Genomic DNA, 17,097 nt, shown 5'->3' on the forward strand with positions numbered 1-17,097 from the left:
AAATGGGGAGTAGAGAGTCCACTGACCACTTAGTGATACCTGTAAGAATTAAGGAACAGGGTTTCCCATCCATCCTTACCAGAATCTCTACTGAAGACACTGCCTGACCTGTAATCCAATATATCTCAGTCCAGTAATTGGTGCAGGCCATAACTCTCATCAATTTCTCTCTTCCTTTGAATGATCCTTGATGCTGGTCATAAAATAAGTCCTATATTTGAAGTCATACACCCATTTTGACTGTTCTTAGACTCAAGTCCTAAGGTCCATGATTCCCATTTGTCCAACAAATTGTTGCACCCAATCAGAAGAAAAGACAGTTAATTCATATTCACAATATATTCACAGGATGACCTTTGTTCCCTGCTTCCTACCCCCAGCTCACCCATTGTTCCATAAAGCTCAGGGCTGGGTGGGTAAAGAACAAGAAATAGGATAGATGGAAATGGATGGGTGGTGAGGGTACAAGAGGGAATGAGCAGGGAGAAAAGATTGGACATATCTGATACCATTTTTTTTTTAAAACCAGAAAACAAGAACAATAGAATAAAAATACTTGTTTGCACATATTCTATATTCACCATGAATTTTACCTGCCCTTCATTTATATTCTAAGATGATGCATTTTATTTCACTGGAATTATTGTAATGAAAGATCTTTTTTTGAAATGGGAACTGAAAATGTGGATTCTGTAACAATAATCACTGTATTTATAGGTATAATGATAATAAGTACCATTCTATTGCTTTTATACAATGTAGTAGAGCCAAAATTTTACATGTGTCTTTTTAATTTATCCTTACCTTTTATACTGTTTACTGTCTTCTAGACATATTGTTTTCTGAACACCAGAATCCAGGACAATGCACTTAAAAGTGGGTCAATAATCACTTAATAAGTAAATGAATGGATGACGTTCTTACAACCTGGACATAGCTGACATTCATCATTTCACTTTGGGTGAGTATATTGTGGGTTTATATTTACTCACACCGATTGGTAAGTGTAGGAAAATAGCTTCAAATTTAGATGAGAACAAGACCCCTTTTCTTCCTGAGATCATTTCTTTATTCCTTCTTGTTTAGAAGATAGTTTGAAAGTGCTTGTTAAAAGATAGTTTTCTTAGTGGAAAGTGACTCAAAAATGAAGTCTCAGTTCAAGGCCTCCTTTTTATAAAAAAGGAAGTGAGTATGAGGTAAGCTGTATAAACAAAGTACCGCAGAGATGAAACTTAAACCAGGAAGAAACATGCCATCAATGTACTTGATGAGAACACATGTGTCATGTGAAGAGACATGACAAATACAGCCCTCCTTAAATTACTTTTGGCCATGGTAATCACGTTCATTTTAATTTTGCCAGAATATTTCAAGACACCAAACAGTGAGTATTTAATTACAATCTATTTTTTCTTTTTTAATTTTTAAAACTTATGTCAGCTAATGGTTACAGGAAAGGCCTTTGTTTTTGAGTACATGTTGTGTGGGCTGAAGTTCTATGCCTGAAAAGCTAATAAAATGAGATGGCAATTTTAGTTGACTGTTATATAGTACAGTATAGTACAGTACTTAAGTATTGTAGCATACAACAATGAAATGAAAAAATGAAAAGAAATACTTGAAATCTGTAGTCTAGCTTTCAAACACTGAGTTTACAATAATCTCATCATAAGATTTTGCTCTTTGAAAGTTTCCTTCAAAACAGTTTTAATTATGCTTTTACATTCTGGAATTATTTTATAAAGAAAGTAACATTTACTATGTTAAAAATGCTTGAATTCCCTCTATCACAACTATTTCACACACATCACTTACTGTCACTTTATGGAAATGTATTTAGATTTTTTTCAAAATAAGATGGGTGCAAATTTAAGCACGTGTATGCCTGTGCATATTTGCAACTAGAGAAAAATGGAACAAAATTAGCTTTGTGTGTATTTCAGAAAATTGTGATATTGCTGAAACCTAGGGTAGGAAAATAAATAGATGTAAATTTAAACTATGTTTATGTGTCAGTAAAAGATTTGAAAATATATTAGTGTGATTGTTTGAATGGTAATTGTTCTCCCTAGCATTTCATAAGAAGAAAAAGTAAAAAGAAAATGTTGTGTTCTATCATTAAAAAGTTATCATATGAATTTGATTAAAATCAGAGAAAAGCTTATATTTCATGACTTTTTGCAATGATTATTTATTATTGCATATACATAATACTAAGTGGCCAGATGAAAGTACTTTTGCTAATAACATTTGGTGACATATTGCAATGATTATTTAATATTGTATATACATGATGTAAAGTAGCAGATAAAATTTTTTTTGATAAATAAACACTATGAATGTCCATTTTGTGAATAATTGAATTTTTCAAATTACTCTTGGTTTTCTGGCATTATGTTGCTTAGATTAAGCAATCATAGCATATATTTTAATTCTTGATTTCACTGAGTGAAAATATAAAAGAAATAGTTAGAATTGGAATGGAGATAACCTATTTCAATTTTTAAGCTATTGTGGGCTGAGGGGTAGCTCATTTAATAGCTGTCTAAGGTAGATCAGATAGATGTATCTAGCACCTCTAAAGAAAATCAGGTTGGATCTAATGAAAACCAGGTAATCAGTCTAAAAGATTTAATGATCTATTTGCTAAGTATTGGTTAGTGTTTTGTGAGAACTGGTGACTACAAGAGCATGTTAAAAGTTTTTCTTTTGGGGGAAGATGTCTCGACAATAATCAACCATCATTGATAATGATTTTGTACTCTTAGTTTCTTAACTGATTACAATAGCTTCCAATACTACCTTTACTGCCTCCTAAAATTTAAAATACCCATTTCTCTTTTCCTTGTCCAAGAGCAACGTAGATATTTCCTCCAACTCTTTTTAGAGTGATGGATTTATCTGAGAATTTTGTTTCAAAGGAACTCTCCTTGGAACCAACAAACAAAACTGTTTGAAAACCACCATTTTGTCCTAATATCATTTTGTGGTAGAAGGAGTTTTGCACAGAGCTGCCATAAATGAAAAGTTGATTCTTAGGCAAAATGTTTTACACATGCAATAGTGTAATAATAATGCTTTATATTTTATAATGGTTTATAGATCACCAGGAGCAAGTTTATATATCTTCATTTTATACAGTTCTATATTGATTAAACTAAGGGCACATAATTGTTTTGTCTTTTTAAAAAATAATATTTTTTTTTTCTTTTTTTTGCGGTATGTGGGCCTCTCACTGTTGTGGCCTCTCCCGTTGTGGAGCACAGGCTCCGGACGCGCAGGTTCAGTGGCCATGGCTCACGGGCCCAGCCTCTCCGCGGCATGTGGGATCTTCCCAGACCGGGGCACGAACCCGTGTCCCCTGCATCGGCAGGCGGACTCTCAACCACTGCACTACCAGAGAAGGCCTAAAATAATTTTTAATCACAATAAGTTGCCTTATGAAATGAGTTGACTTGTTAACTGATGTATTTCATAAAATAAAATATCTAGTAAGATTATTTAGATGATAAGATAAAAGAGTTCCAGAAGTGCTAAAATTAACCTTGAGAGTTTCCCATGTAGTCTTACCCTTCCTATCAGTTACTTGTGTCTTTTTTCCATTCTTATATTCTATTCACTTTAATTTCTAAGATAAATATTATAAAATGATTTTTACTTGCAAATTATTTATTGATACACTGTCTTTAACATGTCGAATGAATTCAAAAGGAATCTTAATGAGGAATAATGTATTCACCAGGTTTAATAGATTTGATTTCAAAATAATAAATCCTCTGAAGGCCTAAGTTAAAAATAGAACACTGTGTTTGATCATTTTTCATCAAGAATGTATCTGAATAATCATTACACAGAATATTCAATTATTATAATTACATAGTATAAGCTATTTAGTCTAACTTTAGCAAAGATGGGGAACTTCTTTAATGGTGTTTGGGACTTCTAATAACTTTACATTGGTTTGCACTGGCAAGATAGCTTATTCTAGTTTTCAGTTTATTGGAAAGGCAGCTTATACTAAGACACAATAGTTAATATAACGGTTTCATACTCTTACATTGCATTAGATAATAGAGATATAAAAGGGTATGGATATATTTTTATTCAGAGTTCTTGAAATTAAGGGAGCTGGGTTGTTCCAAATAAAAGATGTTTTACCAACCTGCTTTAGGTGGACTTACAGTGTTTAAGAGAGAGAGAGAGACCTGGTTAACTCATATAAATCTCAGTGATCTTTATTTATTCTTTCACTTATGAATAGTGTCTAACTGTACTAGGAACCCAAGGCTACAAAAATGAAGGCAATTCTTCCTTCAAAAAGTTTTCAGTCAAGGGGAGGACTGACTGTTAAATAATTAAATACAATACTGTAATCATGAAAATAGCAACGTTAAAAAGATGCAATGGGAACATAAAAGTTGCTTCCAGTCCTGTCTGGGGGAGGATGTTTCTTCCATTTTCATTCACAAAGAGAAATAATTGTCAGAGTTCTAATGATCACCCAATATTTCTCCTTCGCTACTTGCAGGAGCACTTTCTAAAAGAAGCAATTGTTATTGATTTTCAAATAAAATATATTCGTATTTATATCTCAGAAATTCTTGAAGCCAGAAATTTTAGTGAGTTATGTGAGTATATTCCTGACTTTGGTGACGAGGATCAGGAATAGCACAGATGAAAACACCTCATACCTAATTTCATCTAGCTGTTTTGACTTCCTCTCTTACTTTTTTTTTTTTGCGGTACGCGGGCCTTTCACTGCTGTGGCCTCTCCCGTTGCGGAGCACAGGCTCCGGATGCACAGGCTCAGCGGCCATGGCTCACGGGTCCAGCCGCTCCACGGCATGTGGGATCCTCCCGGACCGGGGCACGAACCCGTGTCCCCCGCATCGGCAGGCGGACTCCCAACCACTGCGCCACCAGGGAAGCCCGCCTCTCTTACTTTTAAGAGCCAAACTGACATACACTATGTTTACCAGCTTTCATTTCCCTTCCACTTCACACTTTCTGATGGAAATGGCTGTATAGTGAGCAGTGCAATGGAAGAAAACAAAGGATAAAGGAACCTCAAATACTTACAAACTATAGGATAAACCCTGAAGTATATGAGCGTATGTACATATTACTTATGTCTATATTATAAAGACCAGTGTAATCAGGGTAACTGCAATTAATTTGAGAAATTCTTATCTTAGTTCTCAAAAAATGGGCACTTTATTTTCTTATTGGCTGATGCATTAATAATTTAATCAGTAATCCCCAATCAGGTCTGGGATATAGTCATGACTATTAAAAAAAGTTTTTTAAAAATTTAACAAATATTTATATATACATCTGCAGGTATTATACACCAAGTACTTTTACATATAATAACTTATTTTAACTCATTAAAGATTTCAACTCATTAATGGTGAAGCATCATTCTCAAGGGAGACTATTCTGAAAATCTACAGGAAGAAGGAATAAGCCTAGATGGATAAATTTGCTTTTTTAAAGATTTTATTTCTTACTGATTTTTCTGAATCATTATAGTTTTAAAATGGCTACTAATGGACATGGTATTTTTACATATATATCTTAGACATACATACTGGCAAAAAAATTACTGCTGAAAATAATGTTTTTCACTGCTTTGGCAGAATTGGCCTTATTCTCTCATAGGCGAGGTTACAACCAATAACCCTTGCTTGGGAAGCTTTCTCATTACATGTCTCATTCATCTGCATTAGTAGATAAATGTTCTCTCGGAATATCTTTTTTGTTTTTATAGAAAAAACGGCTTTCTCTAAAACATTAATATGGTAATGTATATTCCCCTTATACCGCTCTGTTTCTTTTCTCCATAGGGCTTACCACCTATATTATTTACTTATTTATTGTTTATAGTTTTTGTTGCCTGATTTCTCCAAATAGAATGTAAGCTCAGTGAAAATGAGGGTTTTTTGTCTGTTTTGTTCATATTTCAAGCACTTAGGACGTACTCGGCACATTAGAAGGCACTCAGTTTGTGCTTAAGTGAAATTTCTGAGTCATATTGTAAAGGAAATTAAAAATATTATAAAGGAAATAAAAAAGAAAATGCTTTCTGGAAGAAAGTATTTCCCATCAGACCCTCACAACCATCTTTTAATTTAGGTAGGTCAGGCATTATTATCCTCATCTTACATTTCTGAAACATAAAATTTCACCACAAACCTAGAACTTTTAGGTTGTGCACCCTCTGAAATTTATTTCACAGAATCTTTTACTTAAAAGATATGCATCACTTTACCCTGAATCATTTACCTACCATTTTTTTCCCCAATGGAGAATTTCACAGTGTGCATTTACTTTCCTTGTTTTGACAAATAAAACCAGTAGTCTCTTTCTTATGTCCCAAACCTGCCATTCATATACTGCGACCATAGGTTAAAAGTGATCCCAAACCTTGCCCCTTCCTCCTAGGAAATATTTTATATTGTCTTCCCCAAATGATCTCTGAATAAATCCATATTCTCTCTAGACTGCCCTTTTCCTAATCTGGTTAACACCATGGATATATCATCCATACACAACATGATATTTTTTCACCCTTTCCCGCTCAATATTGCTAGAGAAGCTTCAACTATTGTACTCAAATGGAAATATAATAGAGTTTTTGCTATTGAAATTGATACTCTTTTGAGTCTATGCCAGTTGTTAAAGAAGCAGACCTGTGACCAAAGGAAAGCAATATATATTAACTAACGTCTCTGTAAATTAGGCAGGTAAGCCATGAACTTCTATCCTGGCAACCAATATGCATATTTTAATTCTTGTGGAATAGAAATTTATCATGGCATATCTTTTATGCAGTTTATGTGGTTAGAGACAAGAATTTTTTAATTAAAAATTTTAAATTTAAGTATAATTGACTTACCATATTATATTAGTTTCAGGTGTACAACATAGTGATTTGATATCTTTATATATTACAAAATGATTGCCACAATAAGTCTAGTTACCATCTGTCACCATACAAAGTTTTTACAATATTATTGATTATATTCCCTATGCCGGACATTACATCCCTGAGAGTTAATCTCGCTCATCTATTTCACTCTTCCCCTCACCCCTCTCCCCTCTAACAACTACCAGTTTGCTCTGTATGAGTCTGTTTCTGTTTTGATATGTTTATTTTGTTTTTAGATTCCACATATAAGTGAAATAATACAGTATTTGTCTTTCTCTGTCTGACTGATTTTACTTACATAATACCCTCTAGGTCCATCCATGTTGTCACAACTGTCAAGATTTCGTTATTTTCTATGGCTGAGCAATATTCCATTGTATATACAATTTACCCTTAAACAACACAGTTTTTAGGGGTGCTGACCCTCCTTAAAGCAAAAAATCCATGCATAACTTATAATTGGCCCTCCAAACACGCAGTTCCTCCACACCCACCCACTGTTCTGCATCTGCAGATTCAACCAACTGTGGACCTTGTACTGTAGTATTTACTATTGAAAAAAATCCATGTAAAGTTTGGACCCATGCAGTTCCAAACCTGTGTTGTTCAAGGGTCAACTGTGTATACCACATATTGTTCATCTATTCATCTGTCAATGGATACTTAGGTTGCTTCCATATCTTGGCTATTGTAAATAATGCTGCAATGAATATAGGGATGCATATATCTTTTCAAATTAGTATTTTTGTTTTCTTTGGAAAAATACCCAGAAATGGAATTGCTGGATCATATGGTAGTTCTGTTTTTATTTTTTGAGTAACCTCCATACTATTTTCCATAGTGGCTGCACCAGTTTACATTCCCACCAGTAGTGCACAAGGTATCCTTTTCTTCACATTCTTGCCAACACTTATTTGTTGTATTTTTATAACAGCCATTCTGACAGGTGGTATCTTATTGTGGTTTTGATTTGCATTTACCTGATGATTAGTGATGTTGAGCATCTTTTCATGTGACTGTTGGCCATCTGTATGTCTTCTTTGGAAAATGTTATTTGGGTCCTTGGCCCATTTTTAATTTAGTTGTTGGATTTTTTGCTGTTGGATTGTATGAGCTCTTTGTGATATTAATCCCTTATCAGATACACTGTTTGCAAGTATCTTCTCTCATTCAGTAGGCAGCCTTTTCATTTTGCTGGTATTTTCCTTCACTGTGCAAAAGCTTTTTAGTTTGACATGGTCCTGTTTGTTTATTTTTGCTTTGGCTTCCCTTGCCTGAGGAGACAGATCCAAAAATATTAATAAGACCAATATCAAAGAACTTACTGCCTATGTTTTCTTCTGGAAGATTTATGGTTTTAAGTCTTACATTGAAGTCTTTAATCCATTTTCAGTTCATTTTTGTATACGGTGTGAGAAAGTACTCCAGTTTGATTCTTTTGCATGTATCTGTCCAGTTTTTCCAACACTGTTTATTGAAGAGGCTGTCTTTTCCTCATTGCATATTCTTGCCTCCTTTGTCATAGATTAATTGATCATTTAAGTGTGGGTTTATTTCTGGGCTCTCTATTCTGTTCCATTGATCTATGTATCTGTTTTGTGCCAGTAATACTCTTTGATTACTGTAGCTTTGTAGTATAATTTGAAATCAGGGAGTGTGATACCTCAAGCTTTTCTTTTTTAAGATTTTTTTTTTAAACTATCCGGGGTCTTTGTGGTTCCATACAAATTTTAGAATTATTTGTTCTAGTTCTGTGAAAAATGCCATCCTTGCATCTCTGGGATAATCCCACTTGATCATGGTGTATGATCCTTTTAATGTATTGTTGACTTCGGTTTGCTAATATTTTCAGTTATATTGGCCTATAATTTTCTTTTTGTTTTTGGTGGTGTCTTTATCTGGTTTTGGTATCAGAGTGATGCCGTCCTTGTAGAATGAGTTTGGAGGCATTCCTTCCCTTTAAATTATCTGAAATAGTTTAAGTAGGATAGGTATTAACTCTTTTTAAATGTTGGGTGGACTTTACCTGCAAAGCTCTCTGGTCCTGGACTATCGTTTGTTGGGAGTTTTAAAATTATTGATTCAATTTCATTATTGCTAATCAGTCTGTTCATACTTTCTATTTCTTCCTGATTTGGTCCTGGGAGATTGAACGTTTCTAGGAATTTATCCATTTCTCTAGGTTGTCCTTTTTATTGGTATATAATTGTTTGTACTAATCTCTTATGATCCCTTTGTATTACTGTGATGTTGGTTGTAACTATTCTGATTTTATTTATTTGGGCTCTCTCTCCTTTTCTCTCTCTCTCTTTTAAAAATTTTATTTATTTATTTAATTTATGGCTGCGTTGGGTCTTTGTTGCTGTGTACAGGCTTTCTCTAGTTGCAGCGAGCAGGGGCTGCTTTTCGTTGCAGTGTGAGGTCTTCTTATTGTGGTGGCTTCTCTTGTCGCAGAGCATGGGCTCTAGGCACGCAGTCTCAGTAGTTGTGGCGCACGGGCTTAGCTGCTCTGTGGCATGTGGGATCTTCCCGGACCAGGGCTCGAACCCATGTCTCCTGCATTGGCAGATGGATTCTTAACCACTGTGCCACCAGGGAAGCCCTCCTTTTCTCTTTATAGTCTGGTGAAAGGGTCATCAATTTTATTTATCTCTTCCAAGAACCAGCTCTTAGTTTCATTGATCTTTTCTTTTCTTTTTTTTTTCAGTCTCAATTTCATTTATTTCTGCTCTGATCTTTATGAGTTTTTTTCCTTCTGCTAACTTTGTCTTCCTTTTCTGGTTCCTTTAGGTGTAAGGTTAGATTGTTTACTTATTTTTCTTGTTTCCTGAGGTAAGCTTATATTGCTATAAACTTTCCTTTTAGAACTGCTTTTGCTGCACCCCATAGATTTTGGATTGTTGTGTTTCCATTTTCATTTGTCCAGGTATTTTTTTATTTCCTCTTTAATTTCTTCAGTGACCCATTGGTCACTTAGCGGCATATTCTTTGGCCTCCATGTGTTTGTGTTTTTTCCAGTTTTTTTCTTGTAGTTGATTTCTAGTCTCATACTGCTGTAGTCAGAAAAGGTGCTTGATAAGATTTCAATCTTCTTAAATTTACTGAGACTTGTGTTGTGGAGTAGCATGAGATCTATCTTGGAGAACATTTTATGTTCACTTGAAGAGAATGTGTATTCTGCTGCTTTTCTATGGAATGTTTTATGTATATCTATTAAGTCTGTCTGCTCTAATCTGTTGGCCAGTGTTTCCTTATTGGTATTATGACTGTATGATCTGTCCATTGATGTAAGTGCGGTGTTAAAAGTCCCTCACTGTTGTTGTGTTACTGTCAATTTCTCTCTTTACATTTGTTAATATGTGCTTTATGTACTTAGGTGCTCTTATGTTGGGTGCATATATGTTTAGAGTTGTTTTACCTTCTTGGATTGATCCCATTATCATTACATAATGTTCTTCCTTGGCTCTTGTTATAGTCTTTGTTTTGAAGTCTATTTTGTCTTATATAATTATTGCTACCTCAGTTTTTTTTTTCATTTGCATGGAGCATTCTTTTCCATCCCCTCACTTTCAGTCTGCATGTGTCTGTAGATCTGAAGTCAGCTTCTTGTAGGCAGCATGTATATGTGTTTTGCTTTTGTATGCATTCAGCCCTGCTATATCTTTTTTTTTTTTTTGCGGAACGCAGGCCTCTCACTGTTGTGGCCTCTCCCGTTGTGGAGCACAGGCTCCGGACACGCAGGCTCAGTGGCCATGGCTCATGGGCCTAGCCGCTCCGTGGCATGTGGGATCTTCCCAGACCGGGGCACGAACCCATGTCCCCTGCATCGGCAGGCAGACTCTCAACCACTGCACCACCAGGGAGGCCCATGCTATATCTTTGGATTGGAGCATTTAGTCCACTTAAATTTAAAGTAATTATTGATAGGTATGTACTTACTGACATTTTGTTAATTGTTTTGGGGTTGTTTTGCAGTCCTTATTTGTTCCTTTCCTCTTCTTTTGCTCTCTTGTGATTTGATGATTATCTTTAGTGTTATGTTTGGGTTCCTTTTCTGTTTTTTGTATGAGAATCTATTATAGATTTTTGGTTAGTAGTTACCAAGAGGTATATATGACAACCTATAATATATGTAATTGTTTTAAGTTGATGATCTCTTATGTTTGCATGTATTATAATAACCCTGCATTTTTACTATCCCCCAAATATTTAATGCCTTTGACATCATATTTTACATTTTTTTGTTTTGTGTATCCCTTAACTACTTATTGTAGATATAGACGATTTTACTGCTTTTGTTTTTTAACCATCATAATATAAGTGGTTGATCTACTGTTTGCTTTCACCAATGGGATTTTTCCCTTTGTAACTTCATATTTCTAGTTGTGGTCTTTTTTTTCCACTTAGAGAAGTTCGTTTAATATTTCTTGTAAAGCCAGTTTAGCGGTTCTGAACTCTTAGCTTCTGCTTATCTGTAAAACTCTTTATATTTCCTACAAATCTGAATGATAGCCTTGCAGGATAGAGTGTTCTTGGTTGTAGGTTTTTTTCCTTTCATCATTTTGAATATATCCCTTCTGGCCTGCAAAGTTTCTGCTGAAAAGTCAGCTGAGAGTTTTATGGGAGTTTCCTTATACGTAACTAGTTGCTTTTCCCTTGCTGATTTTAAGATTCTCTTTATCTTTAATTTTTGCCATTTTAATTATAATGTGTCTTGGTGTGGACCACTTTGGGTTCATCTTATTTGGGACTTTCTGTACTTCTTGAACCTGGATGTCTATTTCCTTTCCCAGGTTAGGAAATTTTTTAGCTATTATGTCTTCAAATAAATTATCTGCACATTTCTCTCTTTCTCTTCTCCTGGGATCCCTATAATGCAAATATTAGTATGCTTGAAGTTGAAAAAAATTCCTTTTTCTGTTCAACTTGGATGATTTCCACTACTTTGTCTCCTAGTTTGCTAATCTTTTTCTCCGTATCATCTAATCTATTGTTGATTCCTTCTAGTGTGTTTTTTATTTCAGTTATTGTATTCTTTAGCTTTTGGGTTCTTCTTTATATTTTCTCTTTGTTAAACCTCTCACTGTGTTCATTTATTCTTCTGAGTTCATTGAGCATCTTTATGATCATTGCCCTGAATTCTTTATTGGGTAGATTGCTTATCTCAACTTCACTTAGTTCTTCTGGGATTTTGTCTTTTTCCTTTGTTTGGAACATATTCCTCTGTCTCCGGATTTTGCCCAGTTCTCTGTGTTTATTTATATGTATTTTTTAGGCCATTTACATTTCCCAGTCTTGGAGAAGTGGCCTTATGTAGGAGAAGTCTCATGGGGCCCAACAGAACACTCCTTCATGGTCACTGGAGCTATATGCTCTAGGGGTACTTCCTACTTGGCTGTGTGGGCCCTTCCGTTGTTTTGGGGCCAACTACTGTTTGCACTCTGGTAGGTGGGGCTGGCCCCTGGCTGGTTGGCTGCCAGGCTCTGCTTGTGTGGTGGCTGCTGGCCAGCTGGTGGAGCCAGGTCCTGGTGCAGCTGGCTGCGGGGCCTGCGGGGGCCTGGTGCTAGTGGCTGGCCTGCTAGTGGGTGGGTAAGCCCCTGATGCTAATAGGCTGGAGGGAGGACTCCAAAACAGCACTTTCCAGCACCTGTGTCCTTGTGGTAGAATGAGCTCCCAAGAATGGCTGCCACCAGCATCTACGTCCACAAGCAAGAATCTCAGGTGCTTCCCACGTCGCTGGGAGGCTCTCCAGGATCAGTCTGACCCAGGCTTCTTTCAAGCCTACTTCTGTGCTGAGACTTGGGGGGTGTGAAATTTTCAGTGGAGTCCCTGTTTCCTACAGCCCTCTGACTCTCCCATATGTAAACCTCTCTGGCCTTCAAAACCAAGTGTTCTGGGGGCTCATGTTTCTGGTGCAGAACCCCTGGGCTAGGGAGCCCAAAGTGGGGCTCAAACCCCTTGCTCCTTGGAGAGAAACTTTGCAGTTGTGATTATGCTCCCATTTGTGGGCCACCTACCTGGAGGCCTGGTCTTGACTGTGCCACGTCTCTGCTCCTCCTTCCCATCTAATTGTGCTTTCTTCTCTGTATCTTTAGTTGTGAAAAATCTTTTCTGCTAGTCTTCAGGTTGTTCTCATTGATAGTTGACCTATAAATATCTGTAATTTTCGTGTGCCTATGGAAGGATGTGAGCTCAAGATCTTCCTACTCTGCCATCTTGTCTACACCTCTGGCAGCTAATATTTTTAAATTGCTGAATTTAGCTACAGAATATCCAGTAATGATGAAAGATCTTTAGAAACAATTGGCTACGTTTTGTTTGGTTTGACTTTTTTTTTAAAGACATAATTTACATATAATAAAATGGAAAGGTCTTAAGTGTTCAGTTTCATGAATTTTCACAGTTGTATGCACCTATCTATCACCCTATACAAGGTACAGATTGTCATCACTCTCAGGAAGATTCCTTCTGCTCTTTCCGATCAACTCTCCTTCCAACCCCAAGGCAACTTTCTGGCCTAGCTCACCATAGTTTAGTTTTGTCCCTTCTTATACTTCGTTTTTTTTTTTAAATATATTTATTTATTTGGCTGCACCAGGTCTTAGTTGCGGCATGCGGGATCTACTGCCCTGACCAGAGGATTGAACCCAGGCCCCCTACACTGGGAGCATGGAGTCTTAACCACTGGATCACCAGTGAAGTCCCTTATACTTTGTATAAATGGAATAATCACAAAGTATCTACTTTTGGTCTGGCTTCTTCAGCTTAGTATAATGTTTCTGAGATTAATCCATGTTATTGAGTGTATCAGTAGTTCCCTTCTGTTTATTGCCAAGTAGCCCATTGTCCAAATACACTACAATTGTCCTTTCAACCACTGGGTTGTTTCCAGTTTTTGGCTATTATAAAAATGCGGTTATGAACATTCTTCTACAGATCTTTGAATAAATATATATCTTCATTTCATTGGATAACCATCTAGTAGTGAAATAACTGAGTATATTTAATTTTATAAGAAATCACCAAATGCTTCTCCAGAGGAGTTGTACTCACTATAACTCATGGTAAAATTTATCTTCTCTGGTTTATATCTAATATATTGGACCAATAACACTTAGAATATATATATTGTCTGAAATAATCCATGCTTCCTTAGAGTTCCCTGACAACTGATTAACAGAGGAATAACCTAGGTATTGGGAAAATATGACATAAAGTAGTTTCTGGAGCTCCTGTTGTGGGCCAAACAATGAAGATTTTATTATAAATTATCACTTACTTTTGAAGTTCAACAGATAGATGAGACTTCTGTTCTTGCAGTTATACTTTAAAAAACACTTCTGGCACAAAATATCTAAAAATACGAGATTAAACATATTAAAAACTTTAAAAATACATAGTTGAACTGATAAGAAAATAAAAAAACTCCTTAAAGTTGGAAAATGACTAGAAATTACAAATCTAGGTGGATAAGCAAGAGTGAAGAAATTGGTCACCTCAGGAGCATCTACCAATTCCTGGTGGCTAGAGTCTCATTTTCATTGGGCCATGCATGGGCAGGACATGTAAGTCTGGGACTCAAAAGATGATATGCTCCATGAAAGAGTAATCAAGGAAAATAACCTGTTGGTTTGTAAGTAAATTTTGTAAGGAAAAAATTCCTTTGAGAGTCTGTGAACACAAGATGGTCATAATTTGGATACTGAGGGTCATTGTCTATGAGGTGTGAAAAGCCCAATCCAAAAATTTAATTTAAAGTGATTTTGGATTAATGGTGTCATTAGACATCAAGTAGAGGCAAACACAATCCTCTCTGGAGGAAAATACCTTCAAACCAGATCTCAGATATTCCTGAATAAAATTCTAAGGAACATGTGCTACTATCAAAAATCATAAAACATATTAAGACTCCAGTTGACAAGAGTCAACAGAAACAACAAATATAATCGGATCTTTAAAGAATTCAGATATCAGAATTATGAGATATAAAATATAAAATAAGTATTTAATTTGTTTCAATACATTAAAAATGGTATCAAAATGTATGATTAAGAAACAAGATTATTAAATATAACCAGGCAGATTTGAAAAAGAACCCTACTAGAAATTCTAATTATGAAAATATAATAATTTGAAGTAGAAACACAAGGAATGCAATAAATAGATTAGATGCAACTGAATAATGAATTAATGAAGTGGATTGTAGATGTAAGGAAATTACTTAGAACACATTTCAGAGAACCAAAGAAATAGAAAATGTGAAACAGAGTTGAATTAGAAATAGCTCTCCATGGGAGAACAAAGGGAGATATTTCTAATTAAACCTATGAAAGGAGAGAAGAGACAGAATGGGGAAAATGTTTGTAGAGATGTGGCTGATAATTTTACAGAAGCAATGAAGGACTCAAATCCTCAGATTCAGGAAACCCAATAAATTCTAGATAGAATAAATAAAAAGAAATTCTGTAGAACATGAAACCTAAAGAGATCTTAAAAATAACCAGAGATAAAGGCAGATTGTCTTCAAAGGAACAATAGTTAGGCTGAGAACTCACTTCTTGAAAGCAACAATGAAAATCAGAAGGCAATGGAATAATGTCTGCTAAGTGCTGGGGAAAATTATTGTCAATCTAGAATTGGTGAGATATATATCTTCAGATGAACAAAAACAGGGAGTGTATAATCAGCAGATCCTCAGTAAAGGAACTGCTAGAGAATTAATTTCAGGAGAAAGAATATAATCCCAAGAGAAAAGACAGAGATGAAAGAAGAAGTGGCAGGAAAAGAACCCTCAACAACAATTATAAACATATGAGTAAATCCAAATAAATCTTGAAAATATTACTGTATAAAACAAAATTAACTACTAATTTGTGTGTTAATGAAAAAACAAGGTAGAACTAAAATGTTGTACAAAAATAGCATTTAGGTCAGGAAGGATGTGATCAGAGTTAAAGTATTCTAAGATCCTTATATTGTTTGAAAGAGGGTAACATTATTGATTGGCTTTAGACTCGTTAAGGATGCCTGTTAAAAATTACTAAAATAATAGAAATATAGTGTCTAACCTGCAAATAACTAAAGGGAAAAACAATGGAATTTAAAAAATCATTAAATCAATAGATAGCAAGAAAGGTAATAGGGAAAGTGGTAAAAATAGAAAGCACTAAATAATATGATGGAGTTAAATTCAAATATATCAATGATCTCAGTAAATGTAAGTAGGTAAATCTATCCAGGTAAAGACACAAAAAATTATCAGGTTAAATTTTAAAAATGTCAGCAATATGACATTTAAACGAGATGCATCTAAAGCATTAGAATATGAGAAAGATAAAAATAAAAGGATGAGGCTTCCCTGGTGGTGCAGTGGTTGAGAGTCTGCTTGGCGATGCAAGGGACACGGGTTCGTGCCCCAGTCCGGGAAGATCCCACATGCCGTGGAGCGACTGGGCCTGTGAGCCATGGCTGCTGAGCCTGCGCGTCTGGAGGCTGTGCTCTGCAACGGGAGAGGCCACAACAGTGAGAGGCCCGTGTATCGCAAAAAAAATAATAAAATAAAATAAAATAAAATAAAATAAAAGGCTGAGAAAAATATAAGGTGCAAATAGTAACTGAAGAAAGCATGTATCACTGTCTTAATATAAGATTTTAAGATCAAAGTCATTATTAGCAATAAAGAAGATCAGTATGTATGGAAAAGAGTTCACTTCACAAAAATATCTATCAGTTCTAAATTTGTATGCCCCTAATGAGATAGCTTAAAAGAGACATTTATAAATTCATTATTAGAGTGGGAGATTTTAAACATGATCCTCCAGTATAAAATATAATCAGACAGATAATAAGAATACAGATGATTCAAATAATTTATATAACTTGTTTTATCTAATGACATATTTAGAATACTTAACTCAACATCTGGAAATACATATTATTTTGGCACACTTATGAAACATTAATACAAATTCACCACATACTAGGTTATGAAAGTAAGCCTCAATAAATTTCAAACAATCTTTAATATATATCTGACTAAATGCAATTAAGCTAGAATCTAGTAACAAAAAGCAAACTAAAAACAAACACTGTATTTGGAAATGTAAAAATAAGCCATGGATGAGAAGAAATCATAATGGAAATTAGAAAATGGTAAAAATTAATGA

General features: G+C 35.1%; 1 protein-coding gene across 1 annotated transcript in view; it reads left to right on the forward strand.

Annotated features, from left to right (window-relative positions):
- Nucleotides 1-1,296: 1,296 nt before the first annotated feature.
- Nucleotides 1,297-17,097, forward strand: part of TMEM156 (transmembrane protein 156) — a gene marked incomplete at its 5' end in the record, with an annotated part of 51,002 nt that continues 35,201 nt past the window's right edge. Inside the window, one exon of the mRNA XM_082653478.1 lies at nt 1,297-1,384. Coding sequence (XP_082509604.1) covers nt 1,297-1,384 — 88 coding nt within the window. The remainder of the gene's footprint in view (nt 1,385-17,097) is intronic.

Source organism: Grampus griseus, assembly GCF_964374135.1.
Source record: "Grampus griseus genome assembly, chromosome: 4".
NCBI lineage: Eukaryota > Metazoa > Chordata > Mammalia > Artiodactyla > Delphinidae > Grampus > Grampus griseus.